Source organism: Patiria miniata, unplaced genomic scaffold, assembly GCF_015706575.1.
Source record: "Patiria miniata isolate m_02_andy unplaced genomic scaffold, ASM1570657v1 HiC_scaffold_19, whole genome shotgun sequence".
NCBI classification, from domain to species: Eukaryota; Metazoa; Echinodermata; class Asteroidea; order Valvatida; family Asterinidae; genus Patiria; species Patiria miniata.
The window spans coordinates 4,885,281-4,903,117 of NW_024037057.1; the positions used below are offsets into that span (position 1 = coordinate 4,885,281).

General features: G+C 42.5%; 1 protein-coding gene across 1 annotated transcript in view; it reads left to right on the top strand.

Moving 5' to 3' along the window:
• The window catches only part of LOC119726055 (MAM and LDL-receptor class A domain-containing protein 1-like), a 196,551-nt gene that overhangs the window by 38,447 nt on the left and 140,267 nt on the right, over window positions 1-17,837 (top strand). Inside the window, exons 26-38 of the mRNA XM_038197672.1 lie at window positions 902-1,039; window positions 2,086-2,372; window positions 3,216-3,300; window positions 5,841-6,014; window positions 7,202-7,467; window positions 8,005-8,095; window positions 9,011-9,148; window positions 10,693-10,943; window positions 11,650-11,740; window positions 13,336-13,476; window positions 14,813-14,935; window positions 16,061-16,279; window positions 17,122-17,259. Of these exons, the coding sequence (XP_038053600.1) occupies window positions 902-1,039; window positions 2,086-2,372; window positions 3,216-3,300; window positions 5,841-6,014; window positions 7,202-7,467; window positions 8,005-8,095; window positions 9,011-9,148; window positions 10,693-10,943; window positions 11,650-11,740; window positions 13,336-13,476; window positions 14,813-14,935; window positions 16,061-16,279; window positions 17,122-17,259 (2,142 nt within the window). The remainder of the gene's footprint in view (window positions 1-901; window positions 1,040-2,085; window positions 2,373-3,215; window positions 3,301-5,840; window positions 6,015-7,201; window positions 7,468-8,004; window positions 8,096-9,010; window positions 9,149-10,692; window positions 10,944-11,649; window positions 11,741-13,335; window positions 13,477-14,812; window positions 14,936-16,060; window positions 16,280-17,121; window positions 17,260-17,837) is intronic.

Consider the following 17,837-nt stretch of genomic DNA (forward strand, 5'->3'; position numbering starts at 1 on the left):
CTCTGGACTCCCATATATTTGCACTAAGTTTAGTCGGGCACCATTTGCAGTCATCAGCCGACATTTGAAGCAAAAAAGTCGGGTAAAAAAAAAAAAAGTCGGGTAAAAAAAAAGCCGCGTCGCCGCACCACTTTTTGGACAAGCTCCATACCAGAAACCAGAGACTTTTTTTTTTTGGCCTTATTTAGTTTTTTTTTTTTAACATTCTTTGGATTTTGAGTGGTGTTATTATCGGAAACCTTAAAAAACAATGCACGAAAAGCAGTCGGTTTAGGGTCAGTCAGTTTCGGTTTTGGGCTGGGTTTGCACAGCATTAGCCTTTACAAAAACATTTGCAAACATCAAGAAACAAAACTACCAAATTCTGTAAGTGATTAATGGTCTCAATCAACCTGTGCAATTATGGCACCTGGTATGCTGTCATTACAAGAAAAGTGGAATTTTTGTCGGCCTTCCATTGTTTGAAAGAAACTTTTATTTAAATACTGCCCCCAGTTTACCAAACTTTGTTAGTCCACATTTGTTTGCAATCAGTTCCACATTCGTGAACGGGTGTAAGCCCGACGTCTATAAATTGCTCAGTTTTGTCTGAAGTAGGGTCAGGGAACCAGACTACAAGAACAGCATTTTATTGTTGGTTTTTCCAGCATCTACGAACACAAAACTTGAAAACAGGTCAAGTGTAACAATATTTGCTATAAAATACTAACGCCCAAATCCATCCATTTCTGAAACTTACAGCAAAAGCAAATGTTGCATATTACCTTTAACCAACAGTTAGTGTGAGTAAATTTCTATTATTTAAAAAAAGAAGAAAATTAAAATGATTAAAACTCCTCCTTGCATCTCTGACTTTTTGGTCGATTATTAGTAGTTTAACCCCCCCCCCCCAATTTTTCAGCATTCTGTGATTTTGAGTCCGGCCAGTGCGATTGGACCAACGACCTGAACGACAATTTTGATTGGGTGATCCTGCAGGGGTCAACGGACTCCTCTTTCACGGGGCCCTCCGTTGACCACACCCTCGGCACAAATAACGGTAAGGATCAAATTAGCATCTGACTACAACTATCATCTGTGTAACTTTGTAATACATTGTATTTACTGATTGACGAATCCATATAAAAAACATTCATTGCTGGGGCAGCTTTTGGTGGTACAGTGCAATTTGGGCAGGCTGTCAATTCTATCATGAAGGCCCCCTTCAATGGCTTATAAGTGTTGTCCTAGCTATTGTTCAGATAAGCCGTCTTTGCTTAATTCGTGATGAAGTCGTCACAAGCTTTTAAATGAACTGTGACGAAGGCATTCCTTTGTTATTTTTCGTGCTGGTTACTTGTGACTGACTTGTGATTTACTTGTGACTTACTTGTGACTAACTTGTGACTGACTTGTGATGGACTTGTGACTGACTTGTGACTGACTCTTGACTGACTTGTGACTGACTTGCGAGTGACTTGTGACTGACTTGTGACTGACTTCTGATCGACTTCTGACTGACTTGTGATGGAGTTGTGATGGAGTTGTGACTGACTCGTGACTGACTCGTAACTGACTCGTGACTGACTTGTGACTGACTTGTGACTGACTCATGACTGACTTGTGACTGACTTGTGACTGACTTGTGATGGACTTGTGATGGACTTTTGTGGTTGAATTGTGATTGACTTGTGACTGACTTGTGATTGACTTCTGATCGACTTCTGATTGACTTGTGATTGACTTGTGTTGGACTTGTTATGGACTGTGATAGACTTGTGGTTGAATTGTGATTGACTTGTGACTGACTTGCGACTGACTTGCGATTGACTTGTGACTGACTTCTGATCGACTCGTGATTGACTTGTGACTGACTTGTGATTGACTTGTCACTGACTTGTGACTGATTTGTGACTGACTTGTGATGGACTTGCGATGGACTTGTGATTGTCTTGTGACTGACTTGTGATTGATTTATATGATGACTTACGTTTGACTTGTGACATAATTGAGATTGACTTGTGATGACTTGTGATTGACTTGTGACTGACTTGTGATGGACTTGTGATGGCTTGTGATTGACTCTGCTTCCTCATCTCTCCTCAGGGTACTACATGTACATCGAAACCTCGAGTCCGCGGAGAGACGGGGAGGTGGCGCGCTTGCGCAGTGCCATTCAGCAGGCCAATGCCACCGCCACCTCCAGCTGCTTCGACTTCTGGTACCACATGTACGGCAGCGACATCGGCGTGCTGAAAATCTCCTACGCCACAAAGGTTGGCACGTCGGCCGAGACCACCGAGATGAAATGGGCTCTCTTCGGCCAGCAGAGTGCGGACGGCACAGACTGGCTGCACGGCCACTTCACTGTGCCGGAGACGGAGAAATACCAGGTGGGTTCGAATCCTGATTGTTTATCTTAACCAATAACATACTGGGAATCGGGTGGGTTCGAATCCAGTTTATTTAATGCATTAACCTGATGATATACTGAGATGTTTTAGGTGGGTACGAATCGTGCATGATGTTTAACATAACCACTGATGTAACAAGAATTACCAGACGGGTTCGAATCCTGTCTGCTATTTAAATTAACCAATGATGTTACGAGAAATGCCAGGTGGGTTTGAATCCCGTCTGCTTTTTAAATTACCTAATGATGTTATGAGAAATACCAAGCGGGTTCGAATCCTGTCTGCTTTTAAAATTAATCAATGATGTTATGTGAAATACCAGGTGGGTTCGAATCCCATCTGGTATAAAAATTAACCAATGATGCTAACCAATGATGTAATGAAAAAAATACTGGGTTTGAATCCCATCTGCTATTTAAATTAACCAATGGTGTCACAAAAAAAGACAAGGTGGGTTCGAATCCCATCTGCTTTTTAAATTACCCAATGATGTAAAACGAGAAATATCTGGTGGGTTCGAATCTCCTCTGCTTTTTAACCTACCTAATGATGTAACGAGAAATATCTGGTGGGTTCGAATCTTGTCTGCTTTATAAATTACCCAATGATGTAAAACGAGAAATATCTGGTGGGTTCGAATCCTGTCTGCTTTTTTAATTAACCAATGAAAGAAAAATATTAGTTGGGTTTCGAATCCTGTCTACTTTTTGTCACGTATTTCTCTCTTTCTTTTTCCGGACATCTTGGGTCTTTTTTGGTCCTTCTATTCTCTCTGAATTTAGAATGATTTTGGATTTTATTTTTTTTCTTCTTTTTGCTCAGATTTTGATCGAAGGCGTGGTGGGCGGCAGCTACCAAGGCGACATTGCCATCGACGATTTGATGTTTGCGAACGACGCCTGCTCAGGTAAGTCGACGGATCATCTCCATATTGGCAGGCCTCGCAGCAAAACCTTTAAAACCTAAAAGATAAAAAATGGTTAAGTTGGGAGCCTGTTTTTTTTCTCAAGTAACCTATATAAGGCCAAAAAAAAAAAATAGTCGGTCTCTGGTCAGACCGAAGTTCCGGAATTGATGCGGCGACGCGATTTTTTTTTTTTTTTTGGTGGCTTTTTTTTTTTTCAAGCTTGTATTGTACAGACAAGGTGGGTACTATTTTGCTTTTTTGCGTCCTCATTATACATTGGTGTCCTCCATAATTTGCCTTGGTGCCCTTTATCATTTGCCTGGGTGCAATTTCCCCATTCCTTGGTGCTCCTTGGTACAAAAATGTGAGGAGGCGCGGCAATAGAGGGCGCTGTTGTAGCTTCCGTGTTAATTAAAAAAAAAACCAAAGGTTGACGCGCATGATTAAAATCGACGCGCGTGCTGACCAGAGACCGAGTATTTTTTTTTTTTTTGGCCTAACCGACAAAAATCCTTTTATTCGGCATACTTATTCAACATTTTTTTTTCAAGAAAATGTTAAGTTTCAATTTGACCCACAGTTCTAATATCTATGATAATTCCAAAATAGAGTGAAATCTCGACAAGTCAAAAACTGTTCACTCAAAAAAACCTTCTAACTCAAAGTAAAAACTTATTCCTGTCAATTGTTGTTGAATAGAAATTCATTGGATATTACTCAAGACTCTACTTAACTTGAAATTTGACCCAATTCCCCAAAGGTTTGACTTATCGAGATTCCACTGTATCCACATTGTCAATATACTTATAGGCCTACCTCTGTAAAATATTTTTGTACAAGCTAGTGTTTCGGAATTTGGCCGTTTGCATAACATTGGTGACTTTACTATTAAGCGTGAAGAACTTGAGGTCAACCACTTTGCTACATTTCTGCTACCTCATGCTGAAGAATTGCACAGGTTTGCATCCCGAAAACCTATAAACGCCTAGATTTTGGTGCTTGAAAAACCTAAATTTTGATTTTCCAAACCTTTTTAAAAAATCAGTGTTGATGAAGATTTGCACTGTAGACCAAAGGATGTCCGGAACAGTCAAATATTTGAATATTCCATCACCAACAGAACATTAGAATAGCTTTTGGCCGGTTTGAATATTCAAAAACAAAAACAAATACAGACATACACACACATGTGATGCTATTTTATCCTAAAGTTGCGCTGCTGTATTATCAGGTGCCACTTTTTTGTTGGGGGTAACTTTTTTTGTCGACATCAGTTCACTGTTGCCATCCTTTTAGCAGGTTAGGGACCGTGACCATTCAGCCCTGGTATGAAAAGGGCCCCCTGGTACCTCATCCGGTCAAAAGCCAGTCCGGTCTTCAGCCCAGTCTCGTCCGGTACATGGTCCTGTCTGACCAGAAGTTTTGAAGTCAGTCAGGCACATCAATTTATTGCCCTTCAGAGAACGTCCAGAGCAGAACAATAGCAGACTTACCGGATTAAAGATAAAATCCTTCCATAACGCCTTGGTAATTTACAGTCCCATTGTGCGCGAAACCGCATGGCAGGGGTTTTTATCTGTGCCGACGAAAGTGTTCTATTGTTTTGCGCTGAGAGATGAAAACCACAAGCGGGTTTCTTCTGGGATATATTACATGTGTCAATACTTGCAAACAATAGACCCCAGGATAGAGGAGTTCCTGATTAGCAACCGGACCAGCTCCTGGGCTGGTAGCTGGGACGGTAGGAGAGGACTTCTTGGGAGGGGACGAGCTTACTGGGGGGCCCTTTTCATACCGGGGCTGAATGGTCACGGGCCCTTAAAGCCCTTGACAGTTATAAAATGCCAACTGCAAAAAGCTGCAGCGCCCCATATCGATCAACACAATTTTTACTGGCACACTCTTTTATTGTCCTTAAATTTTCTCCAGTTCAGCATCATTGAGCTCGGGAACATTAACATTTACGCATACCATCAAGACCGTGCAACCATCTCTATGTGCATTGTGTAGCTAGCTAGCTCGCTTGGGCGACTTTCGCTCGTGCGAACTACACCGATGCGACAGTTCGGCGATTGCTTTGTAAAGTGCATGCGTAGTAGACTGTCGCACGGGTAACCCGTGCGATAGTCTACTACAGTGTAAATACTACGTATTTTAATACATTGTGCGCAAATCCTCGCCCATGTGTAAACAGTAAAAATAACATCTGCCACGTGATGGTGATTTGACCAGTGAGAGTTCGGCTCGCGATCATGAATATGTATGAGGTATATTAATTTGGAATATTTGAATATTCGGTCAAAGGCAGTTTCGAGTAACCAGATACTAAATTATCCCAAAAAAGGACAGCCCTAATGGGGCCTGTATCGATTATTAGCAAACTCATTATCAGCACATTCATTTAGCAGAAGACATAGATCCTACATTTGGTTTAAAACTTTCACTGACATAATTTCATGAACTCTGTGTATTCAGTGAAGTGTTATATGAGGACTTGCGAAAAAAACTTATTTTTATTTGTTTATTTTGTGGTCGTATAGTCATGCCAAGCACAGCGGACCCAGCACTGTACATCGGCAACGTCTCCTGCGATTTTGAAACCCCGCTCTGCTCTTGGAATGACGACCTCTCGGCCGATTTCACGTGGACGAGACAAGTCGGAGGAACGCCATCGTCTGGCACGGGGCCAAACGGCGATCACACCACCGGAATTGGTAACAGTTTAGGCATGACGGATCCAGCTCTTTAGGAGCCGACCCGACCAAACCTACCAACTGGTCGGGTCCTCACGCATACTTTTGGAGCTTTTCTAAAGGGAGAGTGCATGTGTGCCCCAGGGGATTAAGATTGTTATCACCACTAATCCTATAATGAGTGTGATAAGAGATGCCTGAACGATTCAGCTTACAATTTTGCAACTAAATACCTTGATATAAATTCATATAAATATCTTATTATTTACGTGTGTGAAATGTTATTTTGTTTTCTTTTTTGAACGGTTAAATTCCATAAAGTAATGACAGAGAACAATTATTACATACAGATGCACATACAGTGTATGTACATGTACATGTACATGTACATGTCCATGTGGTCATATTGAAAGTAGTTCCAACACTCACCCAGCCAGCTGTGTTGTCCACAGGAGGTTGTTTATTTAAGTGATTAGGGGGATTATCTTGCTGGACATGGGTGAAGTGTGTTTACTCAAGGACTCCCCACTGGGGTTGAAAAGTATGTGTGAATCCATCTAGGTTTTCTAAAGGGCTGTTCACGTAATGGATACTATAATATAAGGCTCCTCCTATGCAAACATGCATTCTTAGCCATGCTGTTACTTGGGTCAATATTGGTCGAGTGACCCATCGGTGTGTTAAAAGTATACCAGGGGAGGTGGAAGGAAACTTTGACTGTTTGTGACGTTTTAAACAGCAGGAGGGTTAAAAACCTTAACCTCCTGGGCCCAATTTCACGGCGCTGCTAAGCCAAAAAAATTGCTTAGCACAAAAGAAGCCTGGCTTATAAAAGCACTTTACCAGCCAAAACTCCATGTGTTTTTCATGCTAAGCAAACAACAGCTGAATACCAATCCAGAGCAATATACATCACATGCAGTTTTGGCTGGTAACCTGCTGTTGTAAGCCAGACTTTTTTCGTGCTAAGCAAATTTGTTGTGCTGAGCAGCGCCGTCATTTTTGCCAGGACAGCCTCAATCCTCCAAAATCCTCCAACTGCCTCCATGAAAAAAATTGAATACAGCTTCAATCCTCCTAAATCATCCCTTATTTGTTGAACTGATGTGTTGAAAAATGAACCAATGACAGAGGCCCATTTGGCTCATAAATATGCATGAGATGTAAATGCGTATTCAAAATTGATCTATTCGTCTGCCGTTGTCCAGGGCATTACGTCTTCATTGAAAGTTCGTCCCCTAGACAGCCAGGCGACAGGGCCCGCTTGATTTCCGGCGAGGTCACGCCCCCTAGCCCAGCTCAGCCGGTCTGCCTGGAGTTCTACTATCACATGTTCGGCACGGGCGTCGGTACCTTGAACCTGTTCACCAGGGTCGGCACCACGGACACAGCTCGGTTTAGCCGGTCCGGTACCCAGAGCGGGAACCAGTGGCACCGAGCGACAATCTCCATGACGTTGTCAACGAAATACACCGTGAGTTTAATCTCATAATGCCCCAAACCATTTTGGCTGTTGCGCTCTGTAATGTGCAAAACTGCCCTGCCTGTTACTCCCTGTACCGCCCCAAACTGCCCTGCCTGTTTAATACTCCCTGTACCGCCCAAAACTGCCCTGTCTGTCACTCCCTGTACTGCCCCAAACCATCCTGCCTGTTGCTCCCTGTACCACCCCAAACCACACTGCTTGTTAATCCCTGTACTGCCCCAAACCACCCTGCCTGTTAATCCCTTTACCGCCCAAAATTGACCTGCCTGTCAATCCCTGTACCGCCCCCAACTGCCCTGCCTGTTACTCCCTGTACTGCCCCGAACCACCCTGCCTGTTACTCCCTGTACTGCCCCAAACCACCCTGCCTGTTATTCCCTGTACTGCCCCAAACCACCCTGCCTGTTACTCCCTGTACTGCCCCAAACCACCCTGCCTGTTACTCCCTGTACTGCCCCAAACCACCCTGCCTGTTACTCCCTGTACTACCCCAAATCACCCTGCCTGTTACTCCCTGTTTTACAGCTCGTGTTTGAAGGCATTCGTGGGAGTTCCTTCTCCAGCGACATCGCCATAGACGACATACTCTACACGGAGAGCGACTGCCCACCGAGACGTAAGAATAAGCCCAATTCGGTATTTTGTTCCTACGCTTTGATGTTGTCTAGGTCAAAGGTATATAGTGGTGTTTAGGTTTGGCATCCGAACTGATACTGTTATCGACCATTCAGTTATTTCGCATTGTGTATACGTGGGTCCACAATAGTTGTAGGAACCGTTAGTAAATTCAAAATGGCAGCAGCCAACACAGGAAAAACGAAACCGAGATATTATTGCTAAGTAGGGCACATGTGAATCAGAGGGAGATATCCTCTGGTAGAGTTGAATCTCCTCTTTAAAATGACACCCTGATCATGTGTTCACATTCACGGTTGACTGAGCAGTGACCAATTTTATGAAAGGGTCTATTTAGAGAATTTGTGCCACTTTTCATGGTGAAATCTCTTTTTCCCCACCTGCCTTGATTGGCAACCATAGCCTTTCACTCTGTGACAAATGACACCACAAAAACCACAATTGAAAAGTGGCGCAATTCTCTAAATAAACCCTTTCATAAAATTGGTCACTGCTCAGTCAACCGTAAATGTAATGACATGACCAGGGTGTCATTTGAAAGAGGAGATTCAACCACAACACAGGATATCTCCCTTTGATTCACATGTGCCCTAATTCTGGTCCAATTAGCAATAACATCTCGGTTTCGGTTTTTTTTACCCTCACTTTATAGAAAGTATGCAAAAGAAAGGTTTGAGAAATTGAGTATTTTTTTGGGGGGGGGGGGGGTGTTTTCCTTGGTTGTTTGCAAGACTTTTGACGGTTTTCAAAGCTTTTGACTTTCCCTGATTAAATTTCAAGCAGAAGTTTACAAAATAGAACGTGCAAAACTGCCAGAAACCCTAGAGATTAGCGGACTTTTTCCCGTGTCCTTTGTTGATGTTGGTTCGTTAACTCAGTGAAATGAATTTTTCAGGGACTTGCACTGTGGAGTTGGACTCCTGCGGACTCACGCAGGACAGCACCGACGATTTTGATTGGTCGAGAGTTCAGGCCTCGGTGCTGGCTGCATCGTCTGGTCCCCACGTGGACAAATCAACAGGAACGGCAAACGGTAAATCTCTTCATATATGAAGTCGGAATGTTTAAGAATTGAGATTATTTATTTCTGGATTCCGCAGAACAAGAGCTTTCCAATGGTATACAGGGTGAGTAAAAAAAAACGAAACCCAAATGTCGGGACCATTGTTTTAGTGAATTTCTGCATGTAGCACTTTCAAAATCTAGGATATGAAAGCCCAATGCATAATCTTGCTTTTAGTACAAGAATCATTCAAATCACTCATGTACTTTGCAAAATACGGAGTTTTAAACACAACCACCGTTTTAAGGTTCTGGACACGTATCACATAAAAGTTCAGTGTTCTTTCAGCAAAAACAAAAACAAATCACATAAGGATATGTGTGAATTGCTGAAAGAGCACTTACCTTTTTGTGATCCGTGGACAGAACTTTAAAACAGTGGTTGTGTTTAAAACTCCGTAACTTGAAAAGTACATGAGTGATTTGAATGATTCTTGTACTAAAAGAAAGCTTATGAATTGGGCTTTCATATCCTGGATTTTGAAAGTGCTACATGCAGAACTACTTCACACAAAAAAATGGTCCCGATATTTGGGTTTCGTTATTTTTTACTCACCCCGTATGAAGGGGTACTGAGTTCAGTAAAGGAAATACAGACCCCCAACACATTTGTAAAACTGATTCTTGATAAAATGGCATTTAAAATCCTGCAGTTTCAGTTCGCATCGGTGGACGTGATAACACACACTGGCTGTTTTGATACACAGGCCCGGCTGACTGGTTTAAACATCAAGATTGCCTCGACTCGCCTCCGGGTGACGTCTAAACACACAAATCCCTCATGCCTTTTGTACACACAAACTAAGTCCGTGAAGTCTGTTGAGGCGGACTGTGTGTCGATCTTGAATTGGCCGTAGTGCACAGCCTATTTTTGTACAATTTACGCTCCAGTGCACACCTCAGAGTATTAAAACATATGAGGTTTCGGCGAAAAATATCGTACAAATACTGTGGAAATGACTCTTGCGAATCAGTATTTGTGGCGTTTGGCTGTATATCAGAAGTTGGCTGGAGTATTTTGTCTTTTGCGAAAATCGAAATTTTGGGCAAAAAGAATCCCGGCGCAAAGTGGTTAATAAGTCAACTAATGAAATGGAGTGCAAATAGGTTTCAAGGAACAAACAATTCAGGCAATTCACAATGCAGTGCGCCACCAAGAGTTTGCCATGCAGAGTCTATTTAATTTTTCAAGTTTACGGTCGACAAAACCTGGCCCATTTGAATGAGTGTCAGTAGGCAACTTGAACTAATTTGTTACAGATTTAGGCATAGCATTCTGCAGCCTTACAAAAAACACCATATACAAAAGGGCAAGAAGATAGTCGAATCATACGTTGACCAGAAAACTAACAATTTTAATTGTCCGCGCTGCGAATTTGTTGACCATCCCCCACAATGCACTGGGGAAAATGAACTCTCCGTGGCAAACTCTTGGTGGCGCACTGCATTTTGAATCGCCCGAATTGGAGAAAGGTAAAAACAGGACTAACAGATTAATGGATTGGGTTCACGCAGGTTATGTGATGTACCTGGACCCTACTCAGGGTACCGTCAACCAGCGTGCCGTCATGTCCACCGGGCAATTCGACCCCAACCCCTTCGGCGAGTGCGGCACCTTCTGGTACCACATGCACGGCCAGAACGCCGGTACCCTGACCATCCGGGAGGACGCGTACAACACCGTCTTGTTCACCAGGACCGGGAACCAGGGAAATATGTGGCGCTTTGGCGCCGCTTCCGTCAACGCCACGACCACCAAGTACCGGGTGAGTTCTGTCAACGAAGTCAACGTTGCATGATTTGAGGCTGTGGTCACTATTTATCTTTATCACTAATCTTAATTAAGATCCATGGACAAGCTGAACCAAAAAACGGTGTTTGCGAGTTTGTTTCTGCATTCAATAGGGGACGTTGAACAATAGAGGACAATAGGGTCCCCAATTCCTGAAGGTCCCCAATTTAGCGATCGTGTACAAAACATGTGGGAGGTCTTCCTAAAAAGTTATAGTACAAACAAAAGAGGGACAATAAGGGTCCCCGATTGCAGGCAAATACACACTTGTGCGCGTGTTTATGGTGTAAATCGAAGACACACACGTGCAACATCATTTGGGAATCGAGGACAGGAACCAAATCGAGGACGACCTCGAGTAGAAAACGTGTACAAAACCAATGAGAGCTGTTGCGAAAAAAAATGGAGTTCAAACAAAGGAAAAGGGAAGAGGAACAAAAGAAAATCCTCGATTTACACCATAAACAAACGTGGGTGTACTTGTTTGTGTACAAAATTCCACAACTGGAAAAGAACACCAGTGTTTTGAATAAAAAGAAAGCTTAAGAATTGGGCATTTATATCCTAGATCTGGAAAACGAAGCATGCAGAACTTCTTTTAAAAATAGGGGGCACCATTTGGGTTTTTGTTTTTTGACTTACCCCGTATAAATGTACTTGTCTGATTTCTGTTTCTTTAGCTCATGATTGAAGGCACGCACGGAGCAGGGAGCACGGATCATATCGCTCTGGATGACTTCGATATCCGTGCGGGCCCTTGCGACCCACAAGGTCTGTCGTTTATTTTTTTCTCTTAGTTTGCTACGTGAACAATGTTTTATTTTTGTTTCATTTTCCATGTTTAACCAGTCCATGTCAGAGGACGGGATCACATGCACTTGCTGTTTTTGTACACAGGCACGACTGACTGGTTAAAACGTCAAGATTGCCTCGACTCGCCTCCGGGTGACGTCTAAACAGACTGATCCTTTGTGTCTTTTGTACATACGAGGGGTGTGAAATCTCAGTTTTAAAGCTGATTTCAGCTTTTTTTGTTTTGGATTTCAGCTTTTTTTACTCATTTGCTGTGTACAAAAGTATGGGAGATTTCCAAAGTTCAGCTTTTTTACACCTTTTTCAGCTGTTTTCAGCTATTTTTATCAGTGGTCACTCACACCCTGACTGACACACGCGAAGACCGTGAAGTCTGTGGAGGCTGACCCTGTGTTGATCTTGAATTGGCCGCTGTGCACGGCCTATTGTTTTACAATTTAGGCTCTTGTTGCACACCCCGGAGTGTTGAAAAATATGAGGTTTCGGCAAGAAATATCGTACAAATACTTTGGAAATGACTCTTGCGAGTCAGCATTTGTGGCATTTGGCTGTATATCAGAAGTTGGCAGCTATATTTTGGCTTTTTTTCGAAAATCCAATTTTTCGGCAAGAATAATCCCGGCATGAACTGGTTAAAGGCAGAGTGGACCATTTGCAGCTATCCAAAAAGTAACCGACCAAATTATTGTTGAAATAGCTTACTTGGTTTAAAGATAGTAATGGCACTAAACTCCCTGTGAATTTTTTTCTTCTGGCATGCTGTCATTTTGAAGAAAACAACAAAAGAAGGTTGTTTCCAAAGATGTGTCAAACGACACATTTTTTTGAATTTCTGTGAATCAGCTCCCATGCGTTCTAATTTAGAGTTGGTTTGCAATTGGGCAAAATGTGTAAATGGGCGACAACCGGCTGAATGAGAATCATGTCCCGATTACTGATTTTCGGATCGTGTCATGAGAGGGCGCAATTCAAAATATGACTTGGCAAATTTTGATTTCATTTTCTATCCCTTCTTTATGTAGCCCTTATCCTGAGATGGTCCTTAAATATAGGGCCTTGTGATGGCCAACTCTCATAACATAAGGCCAAAAAAAAAAGTCTCCAGTTTCTGGTATGCGCGCGCGTCGCCGTAGCCATGCGCGTCGGCAAAATGAAAAAGTTTTTTTTTTCAATGAAAGATGATGTCTCAAAACGGCCAAACTCACTGGTTTGACTGGAATCCTGCTGCTGCACAATTTTAACGTGTTTTTAGATTGGGTTATGGTCGGGAATAAGCTTTATGTGGCCTCTCTGGACTCCCATATATTTGCACTAAGTTTAGTCAGGCACCATTTGCAGTCATCAGCCGACATTTGAAGCAAAAAAATCAGGTAAAAAAAAAAAAAAAAGTTGCGTCGCCGCACCACTTTTTGGGCAAGCTCCATACCAGAAACCGGAGACTTTTTTGGGGGGCCTAACTTGCTTTGTATTATTTTTTCATTTATTGTTTGTGACTTAAATTCTTGCATTTGTGTCTTGGTTCTGAATTTCAATTCTTGCTTATTTGTGAGCAGGTTATTGCGACTTTGAGCGCAACATGTGCGGCTGGACCAACGAGCTGCAGAAGGACGACTTTGACTGGGTTCGAACCAGGGGCCAGGACGCCACGCATTATCTATCGCCCTCGCAGGACCACACCACGTTGACTGCTCAAGGTACAGAAAAAGAAAGGGAAAAAAAACAATTATTCACAGGACAAGTGGACCACGTGCGCAACACCCTTTTTCAGACAAGTGCTGAACAGTCGCACTAGCATTTTTTTAAGTTGAACCAAGATATTGACTGAAGCTGGGTTTGAACCTGTCGTCGCGTCAGTGCAACAAGGTCGTATCTCCTAAAATGGCATGAACGACGCAAAACGCAAGTTTTTTAAAATAACCCGGATGTACACGCAAAGTCAGTGGACGTCGAGGTACGACCTTGTTGCACGGAGCGTATTCACGCGAGATACAACTTTGTTGCAGAATGGAGTTATGAACGCAAAACGCGAGTTTTAGAATGTCAAAAGGTCGTATCTCGCTTAAAATAACCCGGATGTACACGCAAAGTCAATGGACGTCGAGATACGACCTTGTTGCACGGAGCATATTCGCGCGAGATACGACTTTGTTGCAGAATGGAGTTACGACATTTTTTGCACTGACGCGAAGCTGTGTTCTCCAGATTAGCAGCAACTCGATTCGATTTTAGACAGGCAAACGTTTTGTACTAAAATTCCAGTTACTAAAGGGTGAGTCAAAAAAAGCAGAACCTAAAACAATATGTCATATTTAAAAAAAAAAAAGAGCACTGAAAATAATAATGACTGGAAAGCCAATTTCATAAAGTACTTTTACAGGGAAAAATTACTTAAATTGTTTAATCCGTTCAAAGTATATTACCATTTTAACACAATGACCGTGAAACCTCTTTCGTCCAAAAATGTGATATCAAGAATCGTCGTCACTTTTGTCTTCAAACATCTCCGGCGATAAAAACTCTGCTTAAAAGTCAAAAATCTTCAACAAAGTCCTTTTGAAAGCCTGTCCATTGAGAAAAGTGGACTTTAAAAATGTTATTGTTTGCCTAAGCAGGGTTGTTAATACAGATATTGTGTACTACAGTTGTTGACAGTTGTTGAAACAAGTTTTCTGTGTCATTTTCTTTGTTGTTCCAAACAGTAAGAACACATGTTAAATTGTTTTTTATTTTGGACGAAACAGATTTTAGGGTCATTACCTTTAAATGGTGATATTCTTTGAACAGATTGATTAATTTTAATAATGTTTTCATCCAAAAGAAATTTCTGAAATTTGCTTTCCAGTCATTATTATCTTTGGTGCTACATATATTTGTAAACATGACATGTATTTTTGGGGGTTGGGGTTCCCCTTTTTTTTACTCACCCTGTAGACTTTAGAGTTGCTCGGAACACCTGAAACAAGTTGATCTTTTATGGGTAGCCGTTCTTATCAACTCTTTCAATCACCATTGATCTTTTTCGAACAACAGGATACTACATGTTGATTGAGGGCACGCAGCTTCCCAGCGGAAAGAAGGCATGGCTTGTCAGCGAGCACCTCCCCAAGTCTGACCCCGCCTGTCTGACGTTCTGGCTGTACATGCACGGATCCGGTGAGCAATTACGCCATTCACTGTTTTTTCGCCACTGGCTTTAGCCAAGAAAGGGGGCTCCTGTAGTGTAGTGTAGTGTAGTGCTGTGGCCTCGTGGTTAAGGCCTCGAGTCCAGCCGGGGTCATGGTGCGTGTGCCCTTGGGCAAGGCACTTTGTCACTCATTGCTTCTCTCCACCCAGGAGTAAATGGGTACCCGTGAGGGCAGAGATGGTTATTGTGGTTGAATTAGCTTCCTTGCGCCGTACAGGCTGCATCGAGCTGTATACTCCCCAGGGAGCTGAGATGGTATATGGAATGTTTAATTGGCCCAATGATTAGGGGTAATAATGTAAAGCGCTTTGATCTTAGTTAAAAGCGCTATGTAAGAACCTGTTATTATTATTAATTATTATTATTATTCCTTTTGTCCGTGTGTTCCATTTTGGTTAGCTGAACTGTTAAGCGCTGTAATGTGGAAAGGCAGACTTCACTCTAAACCAAACTTGGTGACAATAATCTCTGGGTAGGGGGACTTCAGATGACATAAGACATTTGCGGTCAAAGGTCACCTAGGGGTAAAATGAGGTCAATGTAGATTTTGGTTAGGTAAACTGAAAAGTGCTGTCATATGACAAGGCAGACTTCACTCTCAACCAAACTTGGTGACAATACTCTCTGGGTAGGGGTACTTCAGATGACATAAGACATTTGCGGTCATAGGTCATCTAGGGGTCAGTTGCGGTCATTGTTGGTTTTTGGTTAGGTACGCTTGCAGTGCGTTCACTAAACTGACTGTATTAATACTGCCAGTATGCCAGAGGGATCGCGCAAGTTTATCTTGCAGTATTTTTTAGCTGTTTCGGAGTTCACAACAGCTCTTGTTTTGGGTTTTTTGTTTGTTTTAGTTCTCCTTTTTTCAGACTCATTCTCATTTTTTCGTGCCACAGTAAACCGGAGATAAATGCCACCTTGATGATAATAATAATATTAATGAACATTTGTAAAGCGCTGGTCTCCACCTAAAAAGGCGCTCATGGCGTTTGAGGAGAAAGTCAAGTTAGGATTGTTTGTTGTGAGAGTATTAATAAAGCTTGGCTCCATTTTTAACAAACATTCTGTCTTTTTTATTAAAAACGACACATCAGGCGTCGGCACCATCAACATCTACGTGATGGACCCAACCTCCTCGACCAAACAGAACAAGTTCACGTCCACGGGGGAGCGCGGCAACTTCTGGCACGAGATCCAGGTGGACGCGGCCAGCAGCATCGAGCACCAGATCGTCGTCGAGGTCATTGAGGGCACCAACAACAACGCCACCGTGGCCATTGACGACGTGACCTTTGACCAGGTCACTTGCAGAGGTAAGGCCAGGGCTGGATGTGGAGTAGAACTTAGAATAAGCCATTTGCGAATAAAATTCAAGTAATATGTGGTAAGCTGACTTGCTTGAATGCTTGGCACATTTCGACTTTGAATTCTCCAGACCAAAGAGACTGTTACTATATCGCGTGACTTGGCTCAAGCTTTATGCTGGCAAACCCCAGCTCCGGCATGGTCTGGTGTCTTTGTGCCATTCTCACCTATTAACTCTTTTCATACTTCGCCACTGGGTATGCAGAGCCTCGATCTGGCAACTTGACACAATAAAAATAGCCGGTTCAGTGATCTGAACCCCGACACGGGTATCACTGAACCGGCTTTATTTATTGTGTAAAGTTGCCAGATCGAGGGTCTGCATGCCCATGGTGGAAGTGTGAAAAGAGCAGATTGTGAGCAATGTATTGATGCTGAGTGTCTCTTACGTAACTGTACAAGAGCTTGCCCCGAATCATGTGATGTAGCAACAGTGTCTTTGGTCTGGAGAATTCAAAGTTAAAACGTGCCAAGCATTATGAGCAAGTCAGTGTACCAGATGTTATTCAAATTTAACTCGCAAAGGGTATAGGTTATTTGCAAATGGCTTATTTACGTGGGGCGCCGTGGTTCAATGGTTGCAGTGTTCGACTCGTGTCGTGGTACGGGGGTTCGAACCCTGATGGGGAACACAGTGCTTTGTTCTTAGGCAAGGCACTTTACTACAATTGCCTGTTTTCAGCCGGGAGTGTAAATGAGTACCTGTGAAGGTACAGACCAAATGCCATTGATATTGAGCTGCTGCAGATAATGGTATGGAACTCTGATCCGTGTTTTCGTTTAATGATAGGTACTACCTTCGGCTGCGACTTTGAAGCGGGCATGTGCGGCTACACTCAGCCGCAGTTTGACGACTTCGATTGGACGAGAGACACCCAGACTCCCTCCACGGATACAGGGCCGAGCTCCGATCACACCATCGGGTCAGGTTAGTCTAAAAAATAACATCGCCTCACTCAGATGTCGGGTCATTTTCAAAATTGAGACTCTGTCTCAAAATTTGTCTCCATGACTCCAGAATAATTCAAAAGCATTTTAGCCAAAGCTGGAGATGACCTCTAGATATAAAAAGAGCTGTCTTTGTCTCTTCTATTCTTACTGAACCGTATTTCATGTCCAAATATTGGTTTGAAACAGAGAGATATGTTTTTCTAAAAAAGTACGATGATTTCGTACGTATTCACGTAATTTTTTTGAAAGACTTGTTAGGTTTTCTCTGGAAAAGCTTTAAAGGCACAACAAAATGAGCAAGCTTTGAATAGTTATTTACTTTGCAAAAAACTCTTCAGTTTTCATGTAAATTACCTCAATCCTTTCATATCATTAGTTTCTGAAATTGTTTACTTTATCTTTGGGTTTTTGGCTTGTTTCTTTGGTCGTTGTATCCTTTAAACTAGCTCTGTTTTCAAATCATATCGTCAGACTGAAAGGTTTGCTATTGATCATAAGTTAAATTACAATCCATGTGCATCATGAAATTGATTCGAAGTCACACTCGGTGATCGA